This window comes from Apteryx rowi, unplaced genomic scaffold, assembly GCF_003343035.1.
Source record: "Apteryx rowi isolate R43461 unplaced genomic scaffold, aptRow1 scaffold_32, whole genome shotgun sequence".
In the NCBI taxonomy this organism is placed as follows: domain Eukaryota; kingdom Metazoa; phylum Chordata; class Aves; order Apterygiformes; family Apterygidae; genus Apteryx; species Apteryx rowi.
This window is the reverse complement of record NW_020449641.1, coordinates 1,849,828-1,868,560: the sequence shown is the minus strand read 5'-3', so window position 1 is coordinate 1,868,560 and position 18,733 is coordinate 1,849,828. Positions and strand designations below refer to the sequence as shown.

Below are 18,733 nucleotides of genomic sequence, written 5' to 3'. Positions count from 1 at the left end.
AATTTTTCCTTCTGTTGGAGTTTAGGCTTATACAGTGCTGTAGGTATCCATAGCACCCCCTTTCCAAATTTCTAGTGCTGACCTGTGCATCCAAACACAGCTTCTCCCATCTCTTGTGCTGTGGCCCTTTCTTGCCATGCAGTTCCCTGTCCTATTCCCCTTTGTAGGCCTACAAAGGTGGACACAAACTGTTCTTCCCTGTACTCCTGAGATCAAGGTTAGCCCTGAAGTCACATAAGCAGAGGACAGTCTTAGGGTAATACTTGTCCCGTGGCATGGCTTAAGCACAGCACTGTGCTTACGTGGTTACACAGTGTCTGTATGAAATTACTATGTGTCCAGCCCATTGGAAGGGGGGTGAGGTGGAGAAAAACTTTGAGCTGCCTGCACCTATCTGCATGGAAATGTCCTTAAAAAGCTCTCTCTTTGGTGTTCATATGGCAATTGAGCTGCTCTGAGCTTTAAGACTAGGGCTAGCCAGAGACGGAAGCAACATGAATGACCTCCTTTATCCTCCACCTTCTTTCCAAGGTACCCCTCCTAGAGCTCAAGCTTAGCAATATTCTTGGCACAGGACTGTTTCTCTAGTTTTGGTCATTCCTATGCTTATACTGGGTTGCTGGGAAGCCAGAGCCTAACTGGCTCAAAGAGATTTTTCTCTCAGCAGTGCAGACTTGTTTTGAATTCCTAACTTTAAGGATTAAATCATAAAAATGCAGCTAAAACCTTATTTGCTTCTTGTGTCACTCATGTATTCTATAATGACTTGGAAACCAGAAGCATCCAATTTTAATAAACTACATGTGAATTTGTGCCAACTTCTTACTTCTTTATTTCTTACTTATAGAAACTGCTGTGCTGGTGGGGAAGGCTGTGAACCCTTTCTTAACCTACTGCCACTTTCACTAGAGACTCTTAAAAAGAACAAATTCTTTTTCTCTTTCCCATGCAACCACAAATGCTTATCTGAAACAATGAGCTGTAGAATGTATCACTTCCAGGAAGAAAAGGTTCTTTGTGTCATCTGCCATAGCTGGGGCAATTGAACTTGTAATTATTATTATTATTTATTTATTTTTGAAAGGAAAAAAGTATAATTCTCTTTCAGTGACAGACTTTGATCAAAAGTGCAGCATTTCCAGTGTGGGACTGGGAAGTGATGTGTTGGAGGTGGGTTTCTTGCTCTGACAGCAAGGCAGTCAGTGGACTCACGGTTTCACACAAGAAGGAGAGTGCCTTGGGAGCTCTGAAGTGGAAATGAAGAATATGGCCACTGTCTAGTTGTTAGGCCACAGCAGCCACATTTTTGTTTCTTTAGTAAAATAAGTAAAAAATAGGCACACTAAATTTAGCTTAGTTTTTTTTCCCCAAACCTCTGAACACTTAATTCTCCCTGTCATATGCAAACATGCTCTCTCACTCCAGGCTGACAACTCCCTTTCCGTTCTTTGCAAAATTAATTTAACATGCTTTATTATCTGGAATATGTATTTGTCAAGGTGAGCTATAAAAGGGATATGATGATCTAATTAAACTTCAACATTTAACCTACTTAAACTTTTTTGCCCTCTGGACTCTAGGTATCCTCTCTGGTTCTTAATGCAGCATTCCTCTATCAGTGAGGACGAAGGAGGAGCTGCAGTCACTAAGCAAATATTTATGTAGTATATCTGGACTATCCTTTTCTGGATATTTAAGAGACATTTGGGTGGGGTCAGTTGTGCAGTGGTTGGGGACCAACTGTATCACTGGGTAGCATGAAGGTGAATGTACTGAATCTTCCGCAGTTCTGGTGACAGTTGTGACGGGTGATGGAAAAGAGAGTGTCACATCCAAATGACAGAGGAAGAGAGTTGCCCATCTCCTAATTGCTGTCTCTGCAAATATGAATCTCACATGATGTGTTATATTTTGGATCTTAGAGACTTTAGTATAAAAGACACTTAGATGCATATGGGCCTCCCTCCCATGTGTTGAATTCAGTGCTACTTTAACCCTTCATCAACAAAGATGTTGTTTCCCACCTTTTTCCTGCCTGTCCCTGTTTACAAGCTCCTAATGTAAAATTGGCTCGAACTTTGGTAGTTAGAAACAAAAGCCATTACCCTTTGTTGGTGTTTTTATCCATTGGACCAGAGCTACCCCATGTTTTGTTGCCCATGTGAATCACCTTGTTGGCACATGCTGGAATTGATTCTGCCAGGGCGTTGATGGCTTAAGTGGATGAGGCTTTGGCCTTTCTGGGCTGGCACTAAGTTCAGGTTGCCTTCATTCTTGTTTAGATGAAGTGAGTTGTAAGTCTTTACTGATAAAGAAAGAAACAGTATGATATCATTTGAAAAAGGGATGCTACCTGGGCTAGGGTCGGAGGCTTATTTCCAGGGCTTGTGAGGGATCCTTATCTAACGAAGGTTGCACTGGCGTGCTGTCCTGGGCTGTGCGATATGGGCTGTGCCGTGGTATGATCAGCAAAGCATTTGTTCTGTCCGAAAACTTGTTGAAGGAACTAAGTTTGTAGAACACTGTGATGGATGTTACAAGAGTACCACTGTGACTATGTAAAGAGCGGGTTCATCAAAGTGTAAATCATCAGCGTCTGCTTGTTGCACTCTCCCTCCTTGTTAACTAATGCTAACTTACCTAGTGGATCCTCACAGCCTTCAGAACAGCCATTTTAATTCCAGCAACTTTGCCACTGTAGCACTGTGAATTCTGGGAGCTGGACCTTATAGCACTACCAAGGAGCTCTGAAAATCTTGTTGCGCRTGTGCTGGTTCCCCCCCCTCCCCAGCCCAACACCATCTCACAGCTTTTATCCATCCAGCCTAAGGTCTGGAATGTGTTCCCTTCCAGGTTGTCAGGGCTGCTACTTAATCACGAAGATAGATCGCAATTGTGCAATATCATGTCTCTCCACCTTTCCTGCTCCCCACAAAGCCCTGGGAGTGAGGGTGGAGTGTGTGTGGATATAGAACAGCAGAAAGAAGTAGTGTGACAGCATCTTTTGAATATGAAATCTGTTGCTCAGCCAGGAAATTCCAGAGGTTGGATAATAGAATTCTAAAGGTTAAAAATAAATTTGGAAAATAAAATTCCAAAAGTCTGATTAAAAATTAATTTAAGCTGCTTGTTTAATATTCACTGGGCTGCTTTATACAGAATATCTGTAGATTACTGATCTGGCCCTTATACGCTGATGCAGTGAAGAAAGGCTCATAGGAAAAGTGGGGGAGAAGACCAGATATTTGTGTGTGCAATGTCTGAGGATAGCACAGCACTTCAGGCAGTCCCTCCTTCACAGTGTTGTAAATTCAAATACAAGTACATGAGAGCGGTATGGAAGAAAGTAATGAAGAGAAGCAGTGAGCAGAGCAGGCACTGGTAAAAGATGAGACCATGTCATTGCCTTTCTCCAAAAAGCAAGGAGACAGTGTGTATGCAGAGTATTTTACAGGAGGACATCCAAATCCCGTGTCTTGCCCTGCTGCTTCTAGGGCTTTCTGACCCTGACAGATACCAAAGATCACATTACTGCTTCATTAAGGGGTTTCACTGCTTTTGGTAGCAAAAACTAATTTTGGTTGTGCCTCAAACTCAAGACAGTTCCACTGAGGCCTGGCCTTGCTACAGGTAGCTGTTTGTGCGAGGCAGAGGAATGCTACTCCTAGCTGGGGTTTTCAGCTATAAAGTGCCTTGAGTTTGGAATGAGTGGGCGACTGTATTTTAACAAAGTTAGCCTCACTGCACCTGGCCTTGTCAGCGGTAATGGGCTTGCCTGGTGCCCTCTTCAACTCGAGTCACTGGGTTCATCAGAAGACTGAAGATCAGATTAACACTTTCTCACTCTGTCTGCAAGCCCAATCTTTCAATTTGATTTCTAGCTGGATGTTTCTGCACTACATCAACATATGGAGTTGTTTTGGTCTCTGCTTTGCAAGTATAAAACTGAAGACTTGGTTGTCTGGCAGAGATTTAATTTTGTTGCAAAAACTGCAGGAGCTTGTCTCTTTGCCGCTTAGATTGATAACCTCTAGAAGCAACTTCTGAAGTTGCTGCTGTTTACATTTTTTCCTACTGAGATGGTGTAGGATAAAAACGTAGGCATATTTCTTCTGTATAACACTAGCAATTCAGGGTGATGGCCACAGAAAGAAAAGCTTTTTGTATGCACTGCTTTGTATGCACTGTTTCCCTTGTGATTTTTGTCTTGTGGTTCGTCTATATATCCTATTTTGAAACTGCTTATGGCAAGGGTTTGTCTGCTTGCACTTCCCCCTTGTCCTCCCCCAACTGCACTTCTGTTTAACTTATCTCCTGGCAAAGTGAGTGTGGAGGAACTGTCTCCATTGATTGTATTTGGGTAATGTCTATTGCCTAGAGCAGTTTGGTTATGCTGCCCCTCAGTTTCGTTGTATAAGCTGAGATCATGGGGTCAGTTGAGGAGGAAGGAGCAATGTTCCAGAAGTATTCCAGAGGAGAAAGCTGACAACATTGCGGCCTCTGTTCACAGCGGCTGTTTTAGAGATGCTTCATTCGGTTGTCCTCGTGGAGTACCCAGGAATGCATTAACCTCACTTAAGTTATTCCATTTGTGATTCTCCACAGGGGGCCATAATGTAACTATTTCGCTGCAGTCAAGAACGGGACATACTCACATGCCTTCCGTGGTGGGGGTGCTGGTCTTCACCCAGTTCTGGTTCTGGTTCCCCCTGTCTCACTTCTTGTCGCTGGCTTTCACCCCAACCTGTGTCATTGGCCTTAACAAGGATCTTAAGGTACGTAATGAGTGGAGAGGAGAAAAGCTGCTGATAGCAACCTAGAGGTCTGCCTTAAGTGGCCTGCAAGGTGTGTAAATGCATTTGTTGGGTGTCTCCAGCTTATCTGTGCCAGAAATGGTGCTAACTGGAAGAAATATGAAAATCGGGCTTAAATTGTAGTTCTTCATTTGGGATAAAGCTTTAGACAAGAATAATAATGCTGGGGATAAGAGAAATACAAAGGATAGACTTCAACTCCTGTATCTCAAAGTAGCTTAGAAGGAAAGGAACTCTATTTATTGTATGTGGGCAGAGAGCACCCCAGTATCACTCCAGAAGGTCAAGGTTGTTTTAATTTAAAACAAAAAACAACAGCAACAAAAAAGCTGTGTCCCCCAGATGAGTTATGTGGTGCTCCACTATGTGGACTACAGTTAAATGTTAGAGTGAAAGATGTTTCACTCTTACACTAGGAGAAAATCTCAATTTTGATTATATAATAAATACAGTGTAGATGGGAGAAAGCCTGGATGAATATTTTGGAGGAGAAAAAGTTGCACTGTAGGTGTCTTCCTTGTAGTGACTGTACATGGCACTACAACTTTGAGTCCCTTTTCAGGCTTGTTCTATGCAACAGCCTCTTTTTTATCTGATATCAGACTCTGTGCTACACAACGCCTCCCTTGCTGTACAGGCTGCATAAAGAGGTGGAATTCTGCAATCACCAGCTGAGGTTTTCATGAGGTGCTATGAAATTCATTGTATCTTTGGTGAACCCTAAAGCAGCACACTGTCAAAACTAGATAAAGAAACCCCCTAGGAAAGCTAATAGTGGGAGAAAAGGGTCTGTTTGCATTCCTGGGGGAATAAATGTTAAACCAAACAGCTGTGGGTGCTGCAGTTTTCCTGTGCATCTGTTCTTCCAGCTGATCAGTTGTGGTATAGCCCCTGCAAACTGTATCTGTGCTGACTTAGTTAATGGGTTTCTTGCACTGAAGAATTGATCTAGTAACTTTTGCAAAATAAAATAGCATTTGAAAGTGGAAGTGTAGGGCTCTGCAAACTCCTGTCATTGCTGCAGGTATAGTTTGTGATGCGCAGAGTGTGCAAAGACTTGTGCTGCTCTGCCAAAGCCCTCTGTGGGACCGAGCTACCTTGCTGGATTGCAGCCCCCCTGGACCAAAAGTTCATGACTCCAGGATGCTCTTTTCCACCTGTCTTGGTGCTGAGCATGAAGTCCATCTATACACAGCTGAAAATTCTTGCTGTTGGAAGGGAGAGGTTTGCTCTAAGATGCCATTTTTCTCTCTGTCCTGAATATTTTATATGGGCTGTATCATTGCTTGTCTCTGCACCTCCTCTGTGGCAAGACGTGCAGAACCTTTTTGGCTGCTTGGCTGTCCTGCCACTTTGACTCCCTTTCCCCATCCCCTAGAGTTTCCAGGGAGTCCAAAGGGCTTTAGGTGAGGCTGTGTTTTCTAACTTGGTTTAACTACTAAAACCAGCTACAAAATGAATGTATGTTATGGACTGCACCACACCCACCTTGCTTCCTCAGAGCAGTCCCTGTTCCCTTATTGCTACATGATGCGTTATAAAGGAAGAGGGCTGAGATCCTGCAGAAATAAATTCAGTTTAAGAATTCGGATGGGCTGTCAAAGCATGTCTTTTGGCCTTGTTTAGGTAGGCAAGAGTAAGAGAATATGTGAAAGTGATTTAAAAAAACAAAACAAAAAAAACCCCACTACCCCTAAAACGTATTGTCCTTTTGCAAGAGGTGAATGTCAGGCAGCGCTCGATCTGGCCTAGCGTGCGTTGACAGAGCAGATCGTCACTTAGCTCTTAAACCAATTTTGCATTAATATGAGCAGGCCCAGCAACAACATCAAAACCACAAAAGCATCGAAACAATGAAAACAAAGCATGGTGTGAATAGCGTGGAGTACATGGCGGAGGCTAGGAGAGCTTGCCAGAGTCAAATTATAGAATAATTAAATAACATTGTTCTAGTTGAACTGTTGCCACTGATAACAGTTTCTCCGCTTCCGGAGGGAGAAAAGGGGAAGCTTGTATTCTTAAGAGGATCTGTGTTCATCTCTGCTGGAAGGAAAATGAAGCTAAAGTAATTATTCTGTTGTGGATTTTTTTCCCCTGCTTTCCTTGTCTCTAACAATTTTTTTTAACTATTTGTCTTAGATGCCAAAAGTCCAGTACAAGTCCAACTGCAAGCCGTCTACATTTGCCTATCCCCCACCTCTTGAGGTTCCAAAGGAAAAGGAGAAAGAAAAGGTATTTGGGTTAGCTTTCTGTGTTGTATAGACTAACCCCTTCTCCCTCCTAGTATAAACATTGACTTTGATGGCACTAAAAGGGAATTTAAAGAGCGAAAGAAAAATTGGCAGGCACTATTGTCTCTGAAAGAGAATTCTAGCTATTTTTTCCTGCTGAGCCTGGGGCTATTGCTGATCATGGCATACAACTACTGTGCTACTGAGTGTCCGGAACCTCCCTCGTCTCCACTAGTTAAGCAGAAGCATTGATTAAAACTGTTTCCCATGCCCTACTGATTTGTATGCACGTACCGTCTTTGTAGAGCACCTAGCACAATGAGGTCTTTGTCTGTGGCTTGGGCTCCAAAGTGCTGCCACATTACAAACATTGAAAGTATTAGGGGGAACACGTCTCAAATAGTCCCACATGGAAGGGCAGAAACATACCTGGTCTTGGGACAGCGGGGCCCTGTGCTGGAATATGAGTGATCACGCCCATGGATCACAGGAAGGGTGAGCGTGGAACTGAGACTATCTAGGTGTAGAAGAGGAAGAGATGAGAACTGTTGGATGACTAGCAGGACAGCAGTGGAATCAATTTGTCTACTGGCATAAGATAGTAAAAGCTGTCAAGCAGACCACGGCAGCAGGCAAAGCAGCCCCTAGGGAGCAATTGCAGCAGTGGAGACCTCAGGCATGTCATACTGATGAATGACATTGTGCGAAAATTGTAAATCATTTTATCAGAATTGAATGCTAGGCAGGAGAAATTTCTGAACGGCTGAGGAACACAGAAACGAACTCTAATGAAAGGCAAAGCTAGCTGCTCATAGCTACACTTTCGCCTTTGGAACAGGATGTGAATTGGACAACCGCTTCTCTTTCACTTCTCTGAGCAGAATTAAACATGCCATGAGACCTCATTTAGCCTAGAAAGTCTCGCCAGCAACCTGACAATACAGTGCTCCCTGTCCTTCTGAGGAAATTGCTGCCTTACAGATACAGCTACTGTGGATAGAGACACACGCTTTCTGGGAGGAAGATGTGCCAAATTCTTCTATTTGAGCATCTTTGCTGAATGTTGCTTCTGGTAGTTTCTGGCTCAGAAGTACCAAAGCTTTTCACCTCCATGGGGCATTTTGTGCATCCACTTTTTTAAGTCTATGAGAAACATAGCTGTCTGGACAGTGGAATAGCTTTAGGTCATGAGGAAAAGTTATCTCTATCAAAGTTTCTTTACCTTTGAGACTGTGGCAACAGGTTTCCCCATAACAGTTCCATTCATTGCTCTGTTTAAAAACAAACAAATGAATAAGCAAATCTCATGTAGAGACCCAAATAGTAATGATTACTCTCTAAATTAGGAAGTTTGCCATCCTCTTGCATATGTGACTGCATATGCATTCATGGGGTCTTTGGTTCTGTCTGTGCCATTTATTTGCTTTGGTGGCACTTTATTCATCTCTTAAACAGAACAGTGGGTAGAAAGTGGAATTGACCCTGTTATTACCTGTGCTGAGAACTGACCTAACACCAGCTTTTCTTGGTTCCCCTGCCTGGGTAGTTGATGCGCTGCATACGGTGTCACAGTTGTGCTGAATGCCTCCTCTGTTGACATATCTAGGTTTCCACTGCTGTGCTGTCCATCACTGCAAAAGCCAAGAAGAAGGAAAAGGAGAAGGAGAAAGAGAAGAAGGAAGAGGAGAAGATGGAAGTGGTGAGTGCAAATGTCAAAATTCAACCGTCTGCCACCCCCTACAAATGTGGAAGGTGGGACATGAAAGCAGACACCCGCTTAAATCTGTCCCCACTGCCACCAACATTGCAGTCAATTTTGAGCAAAGTGTTAGCACATTTTAGTGTACTGCATACACTCCTTAGCATCTTTCATGTGTGTTCTGACTAAAGCAAAAGGCATTATTATTTAAGAGTTCATAATTACTGAGAAATAAATCTCCCTTGATAATGCTAAGTAACTTACTTCCTTAAAGGCAGAAGCTTGTTTTGACAAATGTGTGTGTCTTTAACTGTATGAACGTTCCATGGTTTGCACATTATTTTATTGTCTGCTGTTCATGTTTCTAGACCAAGGGAATTTTATCTCTTATCCATGTACTTTTCTTATTACTGTGGAAGAAGTTTAACTAATTTCATGCTCTTGGTACCTTTGGTTGACCACCTGAAAAAGGACTCAATATTGTAGCAGTTGCTTGGTGATGTCCGTTTCAAATGAGACTGCTGAAAAGTTTAAACTTTCTGCTTTTACACGTTTAACCCCCGTTCTGAAATGTTCACCTCTTTGGCAGCAATTTCTTATGTGCTTTGCCTATCTATCAAAATGCAAACATGTATCCATGCCAAGCTCAGGACCAGCTGAGCTTTGAGCACAGGATCCCTCCTCTGCTCTATAGCTATGGTGATTGCTTTGGTCCTCTGATGATTTATATCAGCTCATAGATCTGAGACTGGAATTTGTGTTCCTTATCTGTGAATAAAGTGTCATCCTAGAGCAAGTGGAAATGTCTGGATAATAAATTCGCAGTGGCTGATGCAATTTGGAAAATACTTAGTGGCTAAAATTCTTGTTATATCCTGACAAAGGACCTTTCCTTTTGTGCTCTCCTAACGGATGCAAATGTATGAACAGCAAATGTAAGCTGGAAATGTGTTATGCTGATAGGCTCGATAGAAACCTTTCTGATTTCAGTTTAACATCTGTATGAGAAAAGTGCTTTGTTCATGGGCTTTTTGACCTCTTTAATTTGAAAAAGAAACACACAAATGGTGTTTGAAGGAGGTGTGGCATAAAATCAAAGCTGCATGTGTAAAATGCTTTCCTAGAGCTATTTAAGTGGTGGCCACATCATAGGTACAGGGTACTGTTTGAAAGGTGTTAATACTGTTGCATTGAACTGTTTACAGCTGGCTCAGAAAACAAAGCATCTCGTGTGCATGGTTGAATCTCTTGATTTCTGTCTTCTTGGTCCTTCATCGATGTTATCTTGCTATCAAACATTGCCTTTGCTTTCAGTTATTCTTACAGCACTATATGCTAAGCAAAACGTGCTGAACAGATGAATCTTTCTTCCAAGATTTTTACAACCTACAGTTAAGTAAAGGTGGCAAGAGGAAGCAATGTATTAGAAAGGATTCACATGTTGTGTCTGGGTGTGTGTGTGTGTGTGCTTCAGCTGTTTGAAAAGTTTTCTTCGCTGAATTGAGCAGAAAAAACAGGATAGCAAAAAGGGAGCTTGCTGCCACCTGCTGTGTTTGAGTATTTTGCCATTGTCCAAATGTTTTGGAGGTCTAATTCCTTTCCTGTTTTTCTCATGTGCCTGTTATGTGACTAGTAATCCATAGCTTCCAAGTGATGTGCACGGTGATGAGCAAGCACCATGCCAGAGAAAGTTCCTTGTGCTGTTAGAAGATGTACCATGCATTTGGTGTTGTTCCATGCCTACTTTCCTGATCATTTCATTCCTGGTTATTTCCATCTTTTCTGCAGTCTTTTTTGTTTGCAACTCAAAGATGTTCCTGAGCAAGAAGGAAAGCATGACCCATGTTCTTAAGTATGTAACTGAGGCTGTGCTTTTTCTGTCTGAGCTTTTGCCTCCAGCTGCTGAGTCAGTGGCTGAGAAGGGTTATCTGGAATTCCCTAGGGAGTCACTGGGATGAGTCATTTTGGTTGAGCTGCTGTCAGTACCAGTAGTGTGAAATTTCAGTGACAGCTTTATAGCTGGGAAAATATTGGGGCAGCTTTTGGCAATTTTCATGTGCTCAGTCATGATATTAAAGACGCTTACGCTGGGAACAAAGGTGGTGAGTGAGTTTACAGAGCAAGTATTAGAAAGGGAATCCAGAGGTAAACTTTTCCACTATCCTTTCCTGCTGAACCTTTTTTCACCTGCAGTCAAGAGTTAGGCTTTGCCTCGATGAGAGCACTACATTCACATCAGCATTGCTGGTGCTATAGCTGATAGACATGTGGTCAACCTGTTCCTCAGCAGGAGAATGGCTTCTCACCATGCTCTTGAATTACTACCTGTGTTAGGAATAGCAGGTAGTACCTTACCCTCCTGAATTGTGGAAGGATTAGAGACTGTTGTTAAAACCATGCTGATGTTCTCCTTCCCCTGTGCAGGATGAGACTGAAAAGAAGGATGAAAAAGAAAAGAAAAAAGAGCCTGAACCCAACTTCCAGCTGCTGGACAACCCAGCCAGAGTCATGCCTGCTCAGCTCAAAGTTCTCACCATGACGGAGAGCTGCCGATATCAGCCTTTCAAACCAGTAAGTGCCAACGTCCCAGTTTGTGCACTTCACAGAGTATTTCCAGTGCTGGGCATGTGCGTAAGAACTGCAAAGTTCTGTGTGTACATGAGAACACCACTCAACTGATGCATAACTGTAATGTGTTTTTAGAGATTTGCAACTTCACTGTTGTCACATTTGCTTTTTTAAGTCCCATTCTTCAAATGATCAAATGCAGTTCTAGTTGGGAGAAAGCCGGAACTGCTCCAACCCTTTTCATCATGCTAATGCTGCTTTATTTTTCTTTCTTCTGCACTCTTCAGACACTGTGACCCAGAAACCAGTCCGACATGCTCTTTGTGTATTAATGATATTCTTGGGGTCATAAAGACTGAGCCATGATAAGCATCTTCATTCACTTGCACTTACAGCAAGTTATAGCATGGATTTGTCTTTCATAAGACTCTGTTCTGTGCTGAGGTTACTGTCCATCACGCTTGCCAGGAGCATTAATGTGAAGAAAGCAGACTGACTGAAGAATTCCTTATAAGCTGTAAGGATACAAGATTTAGAGATGAAGACCTTTGCTAAAAGAAGCTGACAGAAGAAGTTGAGGACTTTATGCCATCGGCAATATTAGAAATTAGATGGCTTTCCTATCTTTTAGAAATGGTCCAGGATTAGAACATGTTTAAGGGCTTTTCTGCTTTCTAATATGCTACTTTTACTGATCTCAGATCTTTATAATGAGCTGAAAAGTTTTACAGGCTTGTTGTCAATGCAGTGAAATACATCATGACCTGTGCTGGTGTCTTATGTGTCTGCAGTGAGGTTTATACCTAAATGGAATTATTTTTGCATTAAACAAGTTTATTATTCGGTTACACCTGACCTTAGAAAAGTGCCTTCATTTCCTGCTAACATAGAGAAGAGATAGCATGTGATTGTCAAATGGAGAATGAAAAAGACCTTGGCGTTAGCCAAAGCGTTACCTAATTGCTCTGTGAGATGCTCCAATGTATTGTAAAACTAACGAGCTTGCTCCTGGGCGCAAGCCTCCTGAGTCAACTTCTTCTGGCTTTTATTTATAACATGCTGAGCTTTCCCATTTTGCAGGATTGCGCATGGGAAAACTGTGTTGCTCAAACACTTTTTCTCCAGGAAAATATTTGTGTTTTTAAGAAATGGATTTCCTGGAATTCCATCAGTACATCGCAATTCTCTGTGCATCATCCCCTTTTGAAATGTCTCCTTTAGCAATTCTGTCAAAGGACTTTTCAGTTCCTACCCTTGAAAGAGAGGAGGCGACCCAACTGGTATTTCAGTTGGGAAAGATCTGCAATGCTGTCTAGTAAATGTCCAGTCATGCAGCTGAAATGTGGATGTAGGTAGCCGTTTGCCTCAGTTTTAAAAGAAGCTGTGTCCTAGTACAGAGCTGGTTAGCAAGAGGCATGCAGTTTCTTCCCTTAACTCCCCCTACAAAGAGGTTTTGAAGAGAACAGAACAGTGCCTCCCCCCCCCCCCCCCATCTCCTTCAGGGATTATGGTCTGTAACCAAGGAGGCTCCTGGAATGGAGCTGTTCTGGAGCTTTGCTCTGCCATGGGGAATGCCAGAGTAAAATGCCTCTTTGAAACGCTGTTTATAGCCTGGAATCCTGATGTGGTCAAGGCTCCAATTCCAGCCAGGCGTGACACAGCACTGCCTTTTTGCACTTCGTGTTTCAGTCCTGGAGACACGCCGATTTGCTTTAGCCTGGCAGAATGTTTGGTTGTGATCTTTGTAATTAATTCCCCTTTGTTTTTATGAGGTTCTGTTAATAGGATTCCTCAGTCAGTGGAAATTGGTGATCCGATTAGTCTCAGTTTCAGATAGCCTCCTGGGAGGTGGCTACACAGAGAGGCTTCACTAAGCTTTCTTGCCCTGTAAAAGTCTATGTTGTATCATAAAGTAATTATGATTCAATTCGTTTTCATGTGGAAAGTGCCAAACTGGGATTAGGATTCTGGATTCACAACTAGGATAAGGCTGTGAATGCAAAAGCTGTTTTCTGTTGAACTGAAATTTAGCTAATGGAAATTCAAATGGTAGCCTCATAGGATCTGTCTGTTCCATCCACATATCAGGCAGGCATCCGGGTGGGTGTCAGAGATGCTTTGCTTTCTGAAACTTCCCCTTTTTCTGGGAAAGTCACACCTTTGGCACAGACCCAGTCAGCAGAGAATCAGCAGATACAATGCTGTTTCTCATATGAAGGATCTGCAAACCTGGGTGTGAAGGCCACCATCAGGTAATCTTTGCTGTGACTTCTCCATCCATGAGCAGTCAGGAGAAAGGAACTACTTTTTGTTTCTCTTCCTGGATACCACTGAATAATCCTTAATTGAACAAGCACACAAGGAAGCAGTGATGTATGTATGACTGTGCGTGGGGAAACAGATGAAGTCGGCGCTTCACTTGCTCCATTCTCCTTGCAGAGATGCGAGTATGAATGGCTGGTGCCTCCCCTAAGACTTTCAGAAGCCCTTGTGTGAGCATTTGGCCTGGAAATTCAATGAGCTTCTAATGCGGGTTGCAAACAAGTGAGATGTAAATTGGCATGCATCACTCTGAGTAAATCTTTATATTAGTCCCACTCCTCTTGCAACTGATTTTTGTCACTACCTATACAGTAGTAGTTTGATGTAATTTGTAACTAGCTCTTGAAGACCCTCTTCTCCCTTTGGTGTGAGCTGAGAGTTCATTCCTGCTGATCAGGAATCTAAGGTGTCTCATATGGCCTAGGATAACACCATGGCTATAAACACTCCACCACGAGGCACAGGTGAGCAGTTGTAACACTCACTGCACTTGTCTTGCAGCTTTCCATTGGGGGCATCATCATTCTGAAGGATACCAGTGAGGACATGGAGGAGCTGGTTGAACCTGTAGCAGCTCATGGTCCGAAGATCGAGGAAGAGGAGCAGGAACCTGAACCACCAGAGCCCTTTGAGTACATTGATGATTAAGACCTGAGGTACAGTGTAGTATGCCATCACCTTCATTAATTCCAGTGAAGGAAAAGCCTCTTTGGATCAACCAAAGCATTTCCCAGTGCCCAGCATTCTTGGTTTTGCCCCTTGACTGCTTCTGCACCAGATTCAGAAACACGTGTTCTGTCCTGATTTGAAGAGTTTGGTAGCAGTAGGAATGAAGCCCCTCTTCTGGATCAGACCTGCCAGGCCTGGTCTCTAACTGTTCAGGCTTGGCTGCTTTCAAGTAGAACCTCAGTGGGCAGAGTCAGAGCAGCCTGCGCGGTCTCAGGCAACAGCTGAGCTGGGAATAATCGGCTCATGTACAATGATCCCAGAGGGGCAAGTGATTTGTGTAACAAAGTTGTCATCTACTTGACCTCAGTGTGGCAGGTTTGGTCAGAAGAGAACTACCCTTGTTTTTAGCGTTGTCTTGGGCTCCCAACAGTTCTTCTTAGAATTTAAAGACACCCCTGTCGTGGGCTCTGTGACGCTCTGAGCCCCACCAAATAATCCATGTAGATCTATTCCAGGCAATGAATGGTGCACTTCTCAGGTTCCTTGGCTAAAGTGCCTGAATTAATGTGCAGGTTTCTCACTGAGAGGCAGAAACCCAGTCACTTTATTTCCAAATATGGGTTGGCATGTCCGAGTGTTCCCAAGAGCAATGATTGTGTACTTGAATTGGTGGACAGGCAGGAAAACAAACTTCTTGCTAAAAACTGTAAATGTTGCGTCAGTGGCAGACTCGGGTGTGTGTGTGGGGCCAGCCACAAGAAGCCTTAGTTAAATGCATTTGCTTTTCTGGTCTTTCTCTCCCCCTCCTCCAGGATCACATCCTCTAAAGAAGACACTATGCTTGATATCAGAAAGACAGACATGAAGACCTTCCTATCGAGATCTGCTGTTCAGTGCATGCAGCCCCCATCTGTGCTGAGCTAAAGCTGATAGTCTGTGTTTTATGGTTGAAGAACAGATATATGCTATTTAGTGTACTCTTTCACAAAACCTTGTTTTCAAATAAATATATTAAAAACTCTTGACAGAAAACTTGCTGCTTTAAAGACAAAATGAAGGAGAGGAGCCTGGCAGCCCCCTCTTCTTCTCACCCCAAACCTTAGAAATTAGACCCAATTTACCTTCAGGCTTTGTCTTCCTCATCAGGTGGCTGCTCACTGGAGACATGCATCTCCCTCCAGCAAGGCTGTGACTGATTCTACTTCTCCATAGAATAGCTGGGATCTGTGCATACTACTGCTTTCTCTAACACTTGTTTAGTCTTAGCTAAGTCACTAACTCCAGTCATTAACTGGCCCAGCCACAGCACTGATGCTACAGAGAGGGCAGGTTTCTGCTTGCCAGCAATCAGATTTGCTTCCAAATTACCTCTGTGATTTTGACTTTGCACTGATGTTCCCCCTTGCACATCCTTGCATTTGTATGTCAGTGCAGGGCTGACAGAAGGGCTCTGGGTATTTGTGATGGGGAAGTGAAGGCATGTTTCTCTGTTTCACAGGATCCCCTTTCCTGCTGTGTCCTTTCACTTCTTTCACCAAATATAAGTGTAATAGCTGATGTGGTCAGATAGCTAAAAATACATTACAGACCTAGATGGGGTGAATCCAGATGTGCAAGTTGTTACACTGATGTGCATCATTAGCCAAGGGGGAGTTTAGAGTATGGAATGAGCAGCAGTCAGAAGGAAAGAATGCAGCTCGGCTGTTCAACATCTGACCAGCCGGGCCTTCACCTGTTGGGCCTGTAACGCTTCAAAGGTTGCATCACCAGCAAGCCAGACACTTCAGGCCTGATCAGCTGTAAACCAACTGTTGAGCTAAGCTGCATCACTTGAAACAGCACTTAATGGAATGAGGTTTTTATTATATATATGTGTGAGAATATTTTGCTCCATGTGAACATACCCCAGGCTCATATGCATCTGTAATAATGCAAGACAAATCTTGCATGTAGCGCCTGGGACTTTTTCCAGTAGATGGTTTATTTTGGTGGGTGTTACTATAGCAATGGAATAGTCTGCCTTTGTTCTCTGCAGAATTTAAGCATTGCAGAGCAGAGGTACTGGACTGAAAGCCAATTTTGAGTCCTAGGCTTCAGTCACAAGTTCCTGAAGTTGAAATGTTGTCTCAGTAAGGGTGCTGGTCATAGCTCGCTGTTCTCAGTGTGATCCAGATATATCCCTCGTGGAGCAAAGCTGAGAATGAACCTGAAATGGCCACAAACAACTTTACTGTAGGTGAAATTGGATATAAAGGTAATGACTGCTCCAACCCGTGGTCATTAAAAGCAAGACTCAGGTCTTGTGGTGTAAGAAAGAGAAGCTGGATGAATATAAATAATACAAGTCTTTCTAGTGCTTTAACCTCTTTCAATAGGTACGTGTATCCCTTACTCCTGCATGTTTTTCTGATGCTGACCAGTGTGGTATGTAATGTATTTCAGATTTTTGTTAATAGCACCTTGTGTCATCTTACAAAATACTGTGCAGAGGTGAGGACACTGGAAGAGGAAAAAACCTCCCTTCAGGTCATTCAGCAGCCTGTCGGACAGCCAGATACTGCTTGGAGATTTGAGTCCATTAGAAGTTCTGGGAAAAGGCAGCTTAGAGAAAGATCTGAAGTCCTGTATTGATGCCTTGGCTATGCTGTGATCAGCCTGCTTTGATTCACAGGTATTTTTGCCAAGACTTTAGACTATAACAGACATTTGAGGGTAGCTGGTGTATTCTCTGTGCTTGCTACGGTGTTGGTGGAAATCTGCATGTGCCGAGCAGTTCATGCTGAGCCATGTACTGCCTGGGGCACCATCCAGAAGATTTCATTCTTGCGCCAAGTGATCTCCCTTTGCCCATAAGATCACTCCTGCCTCTAGTAGTGAGGTTGTCTGGAGCTCCCTTGGCACAAGCAGATGCAAAATCCTCTAATTGCCCTGAACTGATTTCTGAGGCGCTATTTTGGGACTACATGGTAAGGTTATGCTCAGGTAGTTAGATTTTGAGGAGCTTTTGGTGGCTGTGCGGGAAAAATGCCATGTGTGTTGGGCTGGGACACCTGGGAGGGAAGCCTGGGAATTGGCCTGTCTGTTCACACTTCCCAGGCTCTGCTACTTGTTGCATTTCGTCTTCACTGTGTAAATGCAAGTGGGAACTGTGTGGTTTGGGAGTGACACTTCAGAGATCATATGCAGGAAAAACATCCGCTGTCTTGGCTCTCTCTCCAGGGTGCTCAGCATTTTTCTGCTCAGGAAAATGTCAACAGCTACACAGCAGTCCTGGAAAGAAGTCTGGGGGAGGGATGGAGAGGGGCTGGAGGAGTACTGAGATGGCTGCTGGTTAAAAGGCAAAGCAAATCAGTTAGCTGGGTGCTGTGGTAGTGTGAAGGAGAAAAGGTGATGTCCACACCTCAACTCTAAGGAGTTACCCTGGACTGAGGAGGAGGCAGAGAGTGGGAAGGGGACACTCTGTGGATTGATACTCTGAGGAAGGCAAACCACTCCTCTGGGTGGGACAAACACAAGGAATGTTTTCTAGCAAGTGTAAATTGACCTTTGCTGGAGGGCTGATGATGGAGAAGTCCTTCCTTTTTTGGAGGAAGCATGCATATTAAGTGTTTTTCAGGGGTTTTCAGCTTCATTTGCACCTCTCTTTGGAAAGAAGGCTGCGCACTCAATGAACAGCTAGTTGGTTCATTAGACACAGCAGCTGGTGTGTTGTTGATGGACAGGATTTCCCTTTTGAGACTCGTCTTTCTTCCCACAGCAAATTTAAGACTTTGTGGTGCAAAATGGTGTGTCCTACCTATAAAATGATCCATTAAAAGGGGTTCTTTCTAACCCCTGCATATTCCTTTGGTTTATCAGTAAGGCTTGCTGAGGTTGCTGCTCCATGACTTCCTGAGGTACTGTGCCTTTGCAGAATTGCCAAGGTGTGACTTATGACATTTGGAAAATGCCAGCTTGTCACTTTGTAAAATTGCTAGAAAGGCTCTGGGAGAAAAAAACATACAAAGACTCCATAAAAACCTCAGGAGAGGTAAATTAAACCTCTAGAAAGACTCTAGAAAATTTTCTAGGGAATGCCCAGAAAACCACTAGAAGCCTTTTAGAAAGGCAGAAGACCACCTCCAGGAGGGCTCTGGGAAGGTCCTAGCACAGCTGCTGTCACTGACTCACTGTTTTCAAATGTGTCAAGTGAGGAACAGCTCCTGGGTCCTGGATGCTGTCTCCACCTTGTTGACTGGCCCTGCCAGCTGCTCCTTGGCCCTTCCCATAACACAGTGGATGCCAAGGGCTCGCTTTCCACAGCTCCGGGCTCTCCAGTGGTATGTCCATCCGAGTGAGATGGCATCTAGCAAGGGAAGCACCAAACATCAATGCAAGCACCCGCTGGACCTGGGGTAAAGCCTGCAGGGATGGGTGCTCCCCTGGCATAA

General features: G+C 43.6%; 2 protein-coding genes across 2 annotated transcripts in view; both read left to right on the top strand.

The window, feature by feature from the left end:
• The window catches only part of PSMD1 (proteasome 26S subunit, non-ATPase 1), an 82,992-nt gene extending 67,666 nt beyond the window's left edge, over positions 1-15,326 (top strand). Inside the window, exons 19-24 of the mRNA XM_026071006.1 lie at positions 4,606-4,775; positions 6,954-7,046; positions 8,652-8,744; positions 11,169-11,315; positions 14,136-14,290; positions 15,116-15,326. Coding sequence (XP_025926791.1) covers positions 4,606-4,775; positions 6,954-7,046; positions 8,652-8,744; positions 11,169-11,315; positions 14,136-14,282 — 650 coding nt within the window. The 3' untranslated portion in view covers positions 14,283-14,290; positions 15,116-15,326. The remainder of the gene's footprint in view (positions 1-4,605; positions 4,776-6,953; positions 7,047-8,651; positions 8,745-11,168; positions 11,316-14,135; positions 14,291-15,115) is intronic.
• Positions 15,327-16,132: 806 nt separating this feature from the next.
• ARMC9 (armadillo repeat containing 9) overlaps positions 16,133-18,733 on the top strand; it is a 113,360-nt gene continuing 110,759 nt past the window's right edge. The window contains exons 1-2 of the mRNA XM_026070968.1: positions 16,133-16,158; positions 16,746-16,974. The gene's annotated coding sequence lies outside the window, so the exon portion shown is untranslated. The remainder of the gene's footprint in view (positions 16,159-16,745; positions 16,975-18,733) is intronic.